The sequence below is a fragment of the Danio aesculapii genome, chromosome 5 (genome assembly GCF_903798145.1).
Source record: "Danio aesculapii chromosome 5, fDanAes4.1, whole genome shotgun sequence".
NCBI classification, from domain to species: domain Eukaryota; kingdom Metazoa; phylum Chordata; class Actinopteri; order Cypriniformes; family Danionidae; genus Danio; species Danio aesculapii.
The window spans coordinates 66458089-66469072 of NC_079439.1; the positions used below are offsets into that span (position 1 = coordinate 66458089).

Consider the following 10984-nt stretch of genomic DNA (forward strand, 5'->3'; position numbering starts at 1 on the left):
CAGTTAGAGTAGATGTCACAATATGAAGTACAGTGTTCCTTTATTAATTGAAATCTATCTGTCTATATACTTTTATCCTGTTATTTTAGAAGTTTTTTCTTTCTTTTTTTGCCCTTTTTAGGAATAGCCCTTTTAAACATCTTTACCAGGGTTATTTATTTGAATCTGAGTATTGTACGACCCTTGAGTGAAGGCACATTTTAGTCTGAGTTTCCTGCACTTCATTGTACCCCTTGGCCATACAAGCGAATCACCCTCCACCCACTCGTCAGCGATTTGCACACTAATGCAGTCGCTCACTACTGTCATTACACACTCACGTCTCGCTCAGAGCGCTAATAGAAAGCACACAGGGAACATTCTAGATGATAGTTTTCACACTGTACAAAATGCGACAAGAATGACCTAAAAGGTGAACATCAGTCTGTGGTTTGTAGTTCCTCAAGGGTATAATTATAGCCAAGGATACTAGCCGTGAGATGTCTTGTTATTGGTTAACTGTTGTAGATAGTGGCTGTTTCTCAGATTAGAAATTATTCGTATTGTTATTGGACACATAAATGAGCCTAAAGTAATGAATTCTTGCTGTAAGCCTAGTTTTTTGGTTTTCTTCATGCAGATTTGACCATAGGGATCAGTATTAATCCTTCTTTTTTTTCTCCATGTTGTCAGAGCCAAGCATGACTCCGCCACGACGCTCTTCCACTGCTGCTGACAGGTAAACTAAACCTTACACCTTAAACAGAGACTTTTAATTATGCAATTATGACTATGCAAAGTGTGTCCACAGTCCAACAAGTTCTTAAAGGGATAGTTCATCATTTTACAACACAGGCTTATTGTGGATACGTACCCCCATATACATTTCTGGACAGTGTGAATTATGTAGCCAGAGGTACGTATGGCTGCATTTCGTCTTTAAAACGAACACTACAGGGCGGTATGATGCTGCTGATGCTTCTGTTTCTTTTTGCGATACCAGCTGACCGCTTACCTCCGTGTGGATGGATTTTCCACTGTTACCAGTTTGCCCAGTGGCTCGCCATGTATGTTGGCGGACATACATGAGATGCAAAGAGGAGTTGAACCCGATGACAGGGTTCGATTGGGTTTAGGGAAGGCGGTGGGCGGGTCAATCTGTGTTTTTGAAAACACCATCAGTTGGGTTTAGGGAAGGGGGTGGGTGAGGGGGATCTGTCGGTCAGTCAGTCAACAGCGGCCTCTGGTGGATTTTACACTAGAAGAGCAGGCGCAAATGGCACTTGCAAGAGAAATTTGAGATCTGAAAAAGTGTACACAGCAGCCTCTGGTGGAAATCACGTAACAACTATTGCAAAAAAGTACCTCCTCTGACATTTTTGGCGCTGTCCAGAAATGTATGCAGGGGTACATATCAATAATGAGCCTCGGTTGTCATTTTATCACCCTCCTTCAATTATTCTAGACTTATTTGATTTTCTTCTTCCATTGAACACAAAAGAAGACATTTTGAAGAATGTTGGGTGTCTGGTAATCATTGACTTCCATCATTTATTTTTTTTTCTTGCTATGGATGTCAATGGCTACTGGACTCAATTTATCCCTTTAAATAATGGGTTTTAATGAATGTAAATGTGTGTTGTATGCCAGTATCAAATATGAATTTGTCCAGATCCTCTGTGCAGACAATAAAGTAAAGAAACACGCCACTTTTTTAATAAGTATTATTTTTTTGAAAATATTTTGATAATAGCTTTTTTCAGTTAACCTAGAGTTAAACTGTTGAGTTTTACCTTTTTTTTAATCCATTCAGCCAATCTCAGGGTGTGTTGAGAGCACTTTTAGCATAAATCATTGAATCGGATTAGACCATTAGCGTCTCACAAAAAAAAATCTCTAAAGAGTTTTGATAATATTTCTATTTTAAAGCTTGACTCTTCCTCTGTAGTTACATTGCGTACTAATACCGGCCTAGAAAATAGCAACTTTTTCTTTTTTCATTGGTCTTAGTAAACAATGTAACGACAGGAAAATTACTCCTTTTTTATTATTTATTATTATTTTTTTTTATGAAAGAGATAATTCTACTTTGCCAATCATCGTAGACAAAATATACACACAAGTATATATCCACACACAAAAATATACACACATAGCCACCATTCGAGGCCCAGCTGGGTCAGTTACCATTTCTGTGTGAAGTTTGCATGTTCTTACCGTGTTGGCGTGGGATTCCTCTGGGTGCTCCAGTTTCCCCCACAGTCCAATAACATGCGCTATAAGTGAATTAAATAAACGCTAAATTGGCTGTTGTGTATGTGTGTGAATGAGTGTGTATGGGTGTTTCCCAGTACTGGGTTGTGGCCAGAAGGGCATGTGCTGTGTAAAACATATGCTGGACATATGCAGTAGTGACTGCAGGTTGAGGGGAAAAGGCATAATAAAAGAACAGATGCAGCGCTTAAAATTTACTCAAGTAAAATATAATGTGCATTTGCTGAGGAAAAATGACTCCATATGAGTAATTTAGGTATTTGTTACTTTACACCACTTCCATTATCTCATTGGATATAGGTAACACACAGCGTTAAAACATGCATGACGTGAAAATGACAGGGCAAAAATAGGTATTATACAGTATATACAGTAGGTAAATTACACTTGCTCCCACTTATAGGCATACATATCCTGTTTTAATCAAATCCATTTTTTAACACAACTGTAATAAACTTGGATACTTTATTAAAAATTTGAAAAAGTTTTTTTTCTCTCTGTGTCAGCCTTTTTAATTATTTCCCAAATGATGTTTAACAGAGCAAGGAATTTTTCACAGTATTTCCTATATTATTTTTTCTTCTGGAGAAAGTCTTGTTTTACTTCGGCTGGAATAAAAGCAGTTTTTAATTTTTTTTAAAACCATTTTATGGTCCATATTATTAGATATTTTATGCAATATTTTCTTTTCATTTGTCAACAGCAGAGGTTCCCAAACTTTTAAGCTTGCGACCTCCAAAATAAAGTTCTAGTGACTCACGACCCCCACTATCCTTGGAGGTGGTTTCAAAGATACAAACATTGCACACAGCGGTGCACACACACCAATAGAAACTATATAAACAAGCTTATTGGCAACAAAAAAGTGCAACAGTCTAGCAACCATCTAATTGTTGTATAGTCATTTATTAATTTGCTTCATTTAATATTAACCCCACTTAATGAGAATGTTTAGAGCACAAGACTATTCTTGGTTTAATTTTGGAGACTGCCACTTAATGGATGTGAGTGCCGTAAAGGCGTCAAAGTTTAACAATGATCATGTTTACATGGACATCAATAATCCGATTAATCCGATTAAGAGTCTACCATGTAAACAGCGATTTTTATTATTATTATTATTTTGATTACCTTAATCTGGCTGAAGTCATAATCATTCAATTAACCTTTATTTATATAGCGCTTTACTACAACCAAGATTGACCAAAGTACGTTACACAAGTAATACAGCACAACAAAAAAAGCAGACAATGCAAAACAATATAAGAAATATCAATAAAATACAACAAACATTAAAACATAAAGAAGTATTAAAAGCCAGGTTAAATAAGTGGGTTTTAAGCTTGGCTTGGCTTTCATAATCTAACTAAACAGAAATCGGATTAAGACATGTGGAGTATGCCTATTTAAAAGAGGCATTATTGAAGTGCAGTACAGACATGTAAACACCGCAATCAAACACTTACCACCTTGTAGGATTTTCACCGCAATTTGTGACAAGATAGTCTATACACACATGGCTGTTTGACACTATTCTTTGCACCTATCGAGTCAGTAAAGGACCACAGACACCTGCATCACGAAATGCGAGTTTTTTTTTTTACCACAAGTGTGCGGTATCTAATTCAGTTAAAACAACACTCTTCTAGCAGTTCATAATTGCATCCAATATCTCGTTTTACATGGGGGGCATGCATGAAATAATCATGAATGAAAGTGAAAGTCGACAAACTAAAAGTGAAACACCCGAAATTACATAAAACTCCAGAGGAAACGTTGATTGCGTGGTGATGCAATGATTGATCTATGTGCTGTAACATGTAAAACAGGATCATGAGAGGAACATTCAAAAAGCAACTCATGTAAACACCTTAATCATATTATTGTCTTATTCAGATTAAGGCAAATAATTCAACTACTGATGTCCATGTAAACATTGTCAGTCAATGTGCCGTAAAATCTGCTGCAACTAACACTATTGCTGTGTCATCAATCTAGCGTAATAACCCCAGGGGTCGCAATCCAATAGAAAAAGTATTGAAAGGCTGATGGCTTTTTATTAGCATGTTGTTGTTTTTAGGTAACTATTAAATACTATTTTTTATCTTCTGTAGGTTATGGATAAAATATGGTAATTATAATAGTTTAATAACATAAATTATATTTTTGGAAATTACCAAGCACCCCCGCCTTATTGTTCCCCCACTTTGGCAACCACTGATCTACAAAACAAATCATCATTATGCAATGGCTTGCATAATTACCCTAACTTGCCTAATTGCCCTAGTTAAGCCTTTAAATGTCACTTTAAGCTGAATACTGGAGTCTTGAAAAATATCTAGTAAAATATTATTTACTGTCATCATGACAAAAATAAAATAAATCAGTAATTAGAAATGAGTTGTTAAAACTATTATGCTTAGAAATGAGTTGAAAAAATCCTCTGTTAAACAGAAATTGGGGTAAAAATATACAGGGGGCTAATAATTCAGGAGGGCTGACTTCAACTGGACATGTGTAATGATTGTATTTACTCCATATTTACGTCTGCTTCTTCAGGTTGCCTACGGAGACCGTTCAGAGAAATAACAGCAGTAATACTGGGGTTATTCTGGATATTTCCACGCTGAAATTGGCAGATGTGGACTCTGAGGTCCCTCCTCTACCTCCACGATACCGCTTTCGAGATCTGCTGCTTGGGGATCAGTCATTTCAGAACGATGACAGGTAAATTCATAATGCCTGTCCTCAGCGACTCGCTCTTTGACAATTCATAAAGCATTCATAAGGTCCACTCATACACTGGCACTGCAAGTCTACTTATAGGGTTTTATGGCATTGCTTTTTAATTAAGAGTTGAATAATTAAGATTGGGACACTATAAAATGCATAACTGGGATGTTTTATGTGAAATCTGACTCTACCTGATTTGACTCCTAGAAAGTGCAACTTTTTTTGGTAAATCTGTTAAGCTACGGTATAAAGATTGTTAGCCTGGCAATGTTGTTGTTGATATTTCAGCATCACACAAAAGTAAAGGGTTTTTAGTTACTATTGGCATTACAGTGCATCCAGAAAGCATTCATAGCGCTTCACTTTTTCCACATTTTTTATGTTACAGCCTTATTCCAAAATGGATTAAATTCAATTATTTCCTCAAAACTCTACAAAAAATACCCCATAATGACAATGTGATAAAAGATTGTTTGAAATTGTTGCAAATTTATTTAAAAAATCACATGTACAGAAGTATTCACAGTCTTTGCCGTGAAGTTCTAAATTTAGCTCAGGTACATTTTGTCTCCACTGATCATTCTTGAGATGTTTCAGCAGCTTAATTGGAATTGGTAAATTCAGTTGATTGGACATGATTTGAAAAGGCATACACCTGTCTATATAAGGTCCCAGGGTTGACAGTGCATGTCAAAGCACAAACCAAGCATGAAGACAAAGGAATTGTCTGTAGACCTCAGAGACAGTATTGTCTCGAGGCACAAGGCTGGGAAAGGTTACAGAAACATTTCTGCTGCTCTGAAAGTTCAAATGAGCACAGTGGCCCCCATTATCCGTAAGTGGAAGATGTTTGGAACCACCAGGACTCTTGCTAGAGTTGGCCGGCCATCTAAGCTGAGTGATCAAGGGAGAAGGGCCTTAGTCAGGGAGGTGATCAATAACCCCATGGTCACTCTGTCTGAGCTCCAGCGTTCTTCAGTGGAGAGAGGAGAACCTTACAGAAGTACAACCATCTGTGCAGCAATCCACCTATCAGGACTGTATGGTAGAGTGGTCAGACGGAAGCCACTCCCGGCTGGAATTTGCCTCTGAAGACTCTCAGACCGAAAGAAACAAAATTCTCTGATCTGATGAGACTAAAATTGAACGCTTTGGAGTGAATGCCAGGCGTTACGTACAGTGAAGTATCATGCTACAGTACTACATCCCTACAGTGAAGTCCTTGAGTGGCGCAGTTAGAGCCCAGACCTAAATCCTATTGAACATCTCTGAAGAGATCTGAAAATGGCTGTACACCGTCACTTCCCATCCAACCTGATAGAGCTTAAGAGGTACTGCAATCAGGAATGGGCAAAAATTCCTAAAGACAGGTGTGCCAAGCTTGTGGCATCATATGCAAAAAGACTTGAGGCTGTAATTGCTGCCAAAGGTGCATCAACAAAGTATTGAGCGAAGGCTGTAAATACTTCTGTACATGTGATCTTTCATGTTTTTTATTTTTAATAAATTTCACACAATCTTTTTTCACATTGTCATTATGGGGTATTGTGTGTAGAATGTTGAGTAAATAAATTAATTTAATCCATTTTGGAATAAGTCTGTAACATAAAAAAATGTGGAAAAAGTGAAGTGCTATGAATATTTTCCGGATGCACTGCATATTTATATCATAATATATAAAAACTAAAATATTGCAATGTCTGTTTTTTCCATTATCAATCAGCTCTAGTTTGGGGGGAAGGGCCATTTAATAAGTGGTTTTTGCTGTGTATAATACATTATGCCCATGGAGTGTGCCTGTAAATCATGTATTCAAGTATGTGTGTGTTTGCTGTATAAACTTTGCTATTGTGTGAAGAAGGTATAGTGTGTGTGTTGGTGTATGTGGAGCTGTCCTCCACTGTGGTGCTGAAGTTAAACAGAGGCTGAAGAAAAGCCTGCAAATGTTTCTTCTTGCGTCTTGCTCAGTGACTCAACGCTTTGTGATGGATTCAAGGCCGTGACATACAGTACATTCAAGAGCGCCTGGCCATTGTAACTTATTTAAATAGCTGTGAGCTGTTGTCTGTGATCATGCGTAGAGGAAGAAAAAAAAAAGCAGAGGTGAAATTCAGGCAAACCTTTATGTTTTCAAGAAAACTTTCTCATCCTTGGGCTTTGAGTGGGATTTCTGTTGCTTTGAGTGCTTCTTACACAAGAACTCATTTATTTCTGCATCATTTAACTAGCAGAGATATCCTGTCGCTCTCGGTCTGCTGTTTTCCTCATTGTCACAGTTTTAGTATTCACTATTTCTGCATGGGATGACTGTTTTTTAAGTAATAGGTTGTGCTTTCAGTTTGGGGAACTCCAATTCAAAAGAATTCAAACTAATATTTTTATATACGGTTGAAGAAAGAATTATTAGCCCCCCTGAATATTATTCCCCAATTTCTGTTTAATGGAAAGAAGATTTTTCTAAACATAATAGTTTTAATAACTCATTTCTAATAACTGATTTCTGATCTTTGCCATGATGACAGTACATATTATTTGACTAGATATTTTCCAAGATACTAGTATTCAGCTTAAAGTGATATTTAAAGGGCCATGAAACCCTCTTGTATCAGCAGGGTGTTTTCACACCTCTAGTTTGAAAAAAGTCAGGAAAGTGGGTGACTCCAGCTTTGTTTTGGTGGAAGTGTCGAGTGGCGAAAGAGGGAAGGGTTTGCATGAAAAGGGGAGTTTCAGTTCAAGCACGCGCTGATTTTCACAGAGGATAAACAACACACAGATGCAAGACTTGACTACGTTTACAGGGACATTAGAGCTGCACGATCCTGGCTAAAATGAGAATCACGTTTTTTTTGCTTAAAATGACGATCACGATTTTCTCACGATTCTGTAGATGTGAAACAAAGGTTAATGTGGGTGGGCTATTATTATTGGTATTTCTAAAACGTACGGTAAAACAATAATAATATTAGGCCTATGTGTAGCTCTACTGTTGGTTAAAATGCTAAATTTTTTATTTTTAATTTGTCCTGTTTGTTAATTCACAGTAAAGTGATGACATCAGAATATAACTATTCATAATTCTGAAGTTGAATTATTATGTTTGAGACATGTGCTTGTCAGTTGTCATTGAAAACATTATTAGACTATTGTTTTCACTGGTAAAATGAAACATTTGTCACCATCAGATTCCCTCAAGTAAACATTTATTTTCATGCACAACGCTCGACCGTTAAAATAGAGTCCAATATTGCTTAAGGGGGCTAATAATATTGGCCCTAAAATGTTTTTTAAAAAAAGAAATACTGTGAAAAATTCCTTGCTCTGTTAAACATCATTTGGGAAATAATTGAAAAAGAAAAAAAATTTACAGGACGGCAAATAATTTTGACTTCAACTGTATTAAGGCTGCTCCATAAATAATCCATAGGCTTATACATGGCGAAAGGTGTGACGTATGTTTGGATTTGTGCTTTTATTTTTATCAATCATGAAAATAACCTTATGCTTTGTGTTTTAGTATGGCATATCACAAGCAAATCTGTGGCCAAAGCTCTTTTGTTCTTTCAGATACTGTAATTTTTCTCTTTGTACAGTAGAATAATATTCAACGTGATGCCAAGATTACAGCAATGATAATTTTACATATATTTCAATATATATATATATATATATATATATATATATATATATATATATATATATATATATATATATATATATATATATATATATATGTGTGTGTGTGTGAATGGGCGCTGACAAGGAAGGTTTATTGAGAATAGTCAGGCAAGCAATGGTCACAATTATGAGCAAACCGATGTATGCAGGCAAATCCAGAGTCGTGTATTTACTCAAATACAAAGGTGATTGGTCAGTATGGACGGGAAGCAAAAACACAGCAAAGCAAGGCAAGGGAAAATGCATCTTAATGTTCACAAAACTGTTTACTAGACTCAGCCCTGATATATGTGTGCACTCTGTATTTTAAGTTATGTTGTTTCAAGCTATGTCTGTGTGAAATCACCGGAACTCGGAACAGGTGCGTGTGAGCGGTGCATGACTGGAACTTGTAGTCTGTGTAATGGCGGATTTTTAGTCCGTTGCGATCTGCGTGTTTACCAGCGTTCTGCAGCCGCTCAATTGCTGGTGATCATAGCACACTGTATGTCTGTATGTTATATGTTGTATTGTAATAAATAAAATAATTTAATAAAATTAAATTAAATGTAGATTTTAAAAATAACAAAATAATTAATTTGTAATAACAGAAAGAAATCAAATTATATTTGTAAATATAATTAGTGGGGCTGGGCGGTATATCGAGTTCTGGGGATATGTCAATATGCGGTATTATCCAATATCTTTCATATCGATATGGTTTGAGGCCACACATCATGCGCATTCTGCGCGAAACAGACCATTCCAAGGTAGCGCGTAAGCTCCACTTGCACAAATGAGTGCCTGCCCAAATGAATGATTCACTCCCTGAGTCATACAAAAGATTTGTTAAAAATTAACGAATCATTCAAGAACGACCCATCACTACATGCGGCATAGAGGAATATGCAGTGCCGCTGTTGTATCGAAAATCTGACTCCCCGGACAAATCTGACTCTACCTCGCGTGCACGCACGTCACACGCCGCCTGAAGCTGTCACAGCGGTTTATCAGAAACCTTTTATCAATCATTACTTTCGCAAGTGACAGCAAAAACGAACATAGAAGCCTTGTCAAATTGACAAGCAGCACCTGCATGTGTTCAAAAGAATTAAAAACGCCAAAATGGGACGAATTTATACCGCATATCAAAAGTGAAACCACCTCATATTCACTGATTATAAGTTCAGTATTTATTACACAACGGTCTCTTCTTCACATTTACATTATAACACATTTAGCTCTGCGTTCTGGTCTGTTTTTGCATATTGACTTCAATTCCGATAATATTCTAATATTAATTGTATTTATTTATTTATTTATTTATTTGTTTATTTATTGAGTCTGTTTAATTGATTTATTTATTTTAGCCCCTTAACTGGAAGACGTGATTTGATTTGTGTGTGTGCCTAGTGTACAAATGGTTGGTGGTTTAAACGATTATTAAAATTTAAAAAAGAAAAGAAAAGTAAAATAAAAAACATGCATTTGTCTACCAAACATTTCTTTTTTCAATTTTAATATCTCGCAGTTAGCTACTCTTTCAACAAATAACAATATAAGAATTCTAATTATAATGATGATAATAACTGGGAGGGAATGTCCTGTGTTGGAATAATATTTTGCTCAAAAATTGTTTAATAAAGTTTTAATAAAGGCTTTGACTCTCGAGCAACCATTTATGGGATAATACCGGATATATATCGTACCGGGATATGATGTTTTGCCCATATCGCCCAGCCTTTATAATTATACAACCCCAAATCAGAAAAGACATATTTTCCAGGAACACCCATGCATATTTCAACAAGATAATGCAAAATCACATTCTGCACACATTGCAAAGTCCTAAATGTGGAGAAAGAGGATACAGGTACTTGACTGGCCTGTCAGCAGTCCCGACCTGTCTCCAATAGAGAATGTGTGGTGCATTTTGATTGGAATACGTGTTTAATAATGTTTGTTGTATTGTCTGCAATGAAATACAAGTCAAAGTAAATTTGAAAATCATTCAATTCTCCATACTGTTCCAACTTTTTCTGATTTGGGGTTGTAATATTAAACATTTTTGCCAAATTTAAAGTAATAACTGATTTATACAAGAAGTTGTGAGTTCCATTGACTAAATTTCCACATTGTACGTTCTAAAAGAAAGAAGAAAAAGCATTTCACCATTTCATTTTTGTTCTCTGTTGTCATGCTGGGGTGTACAGCACAAATAATTGATCTTTTTGTTTGTTTGTTTTGAAATCCATCTGCTTCTCTTGTGTTATTTCTCCTTTTTATTGCACATCTCCATGAGTCCAAGCAGGCAGTGGCATTGTAAGATTTACTTGCTCTGTTT

General features: G+C 36.2%; 1 protein-coding gene across 4 annotated transcripts in view; it reads left to right on the forward strand.

Annotated features, from left to right (window-relative positions):
• kcnt1b (potassium sodium-activated channel subfamily T member 1b) overlaps positions 1-10984 on the forward strand; it is a 166607-nt gene that overhangs the window by 4031 nt on the left and 151592 nt on the right. For all 4 annotated transcript variants that reach the window (XM_056458735.1, XM_056458737.1, XM_056458738.1 and 1 more), the window contains exons 2-3: positions 673-718; positions 4813-4980. In XM_056458735.1, coding sequence (XP_056314710.1) covers positions 673-718; positions 4813-4980 — 214 coding nt within the window. The remainder of the gene's footprint in view (positions 1-672; positions 719-4812; positions 4981-10984) is intronic.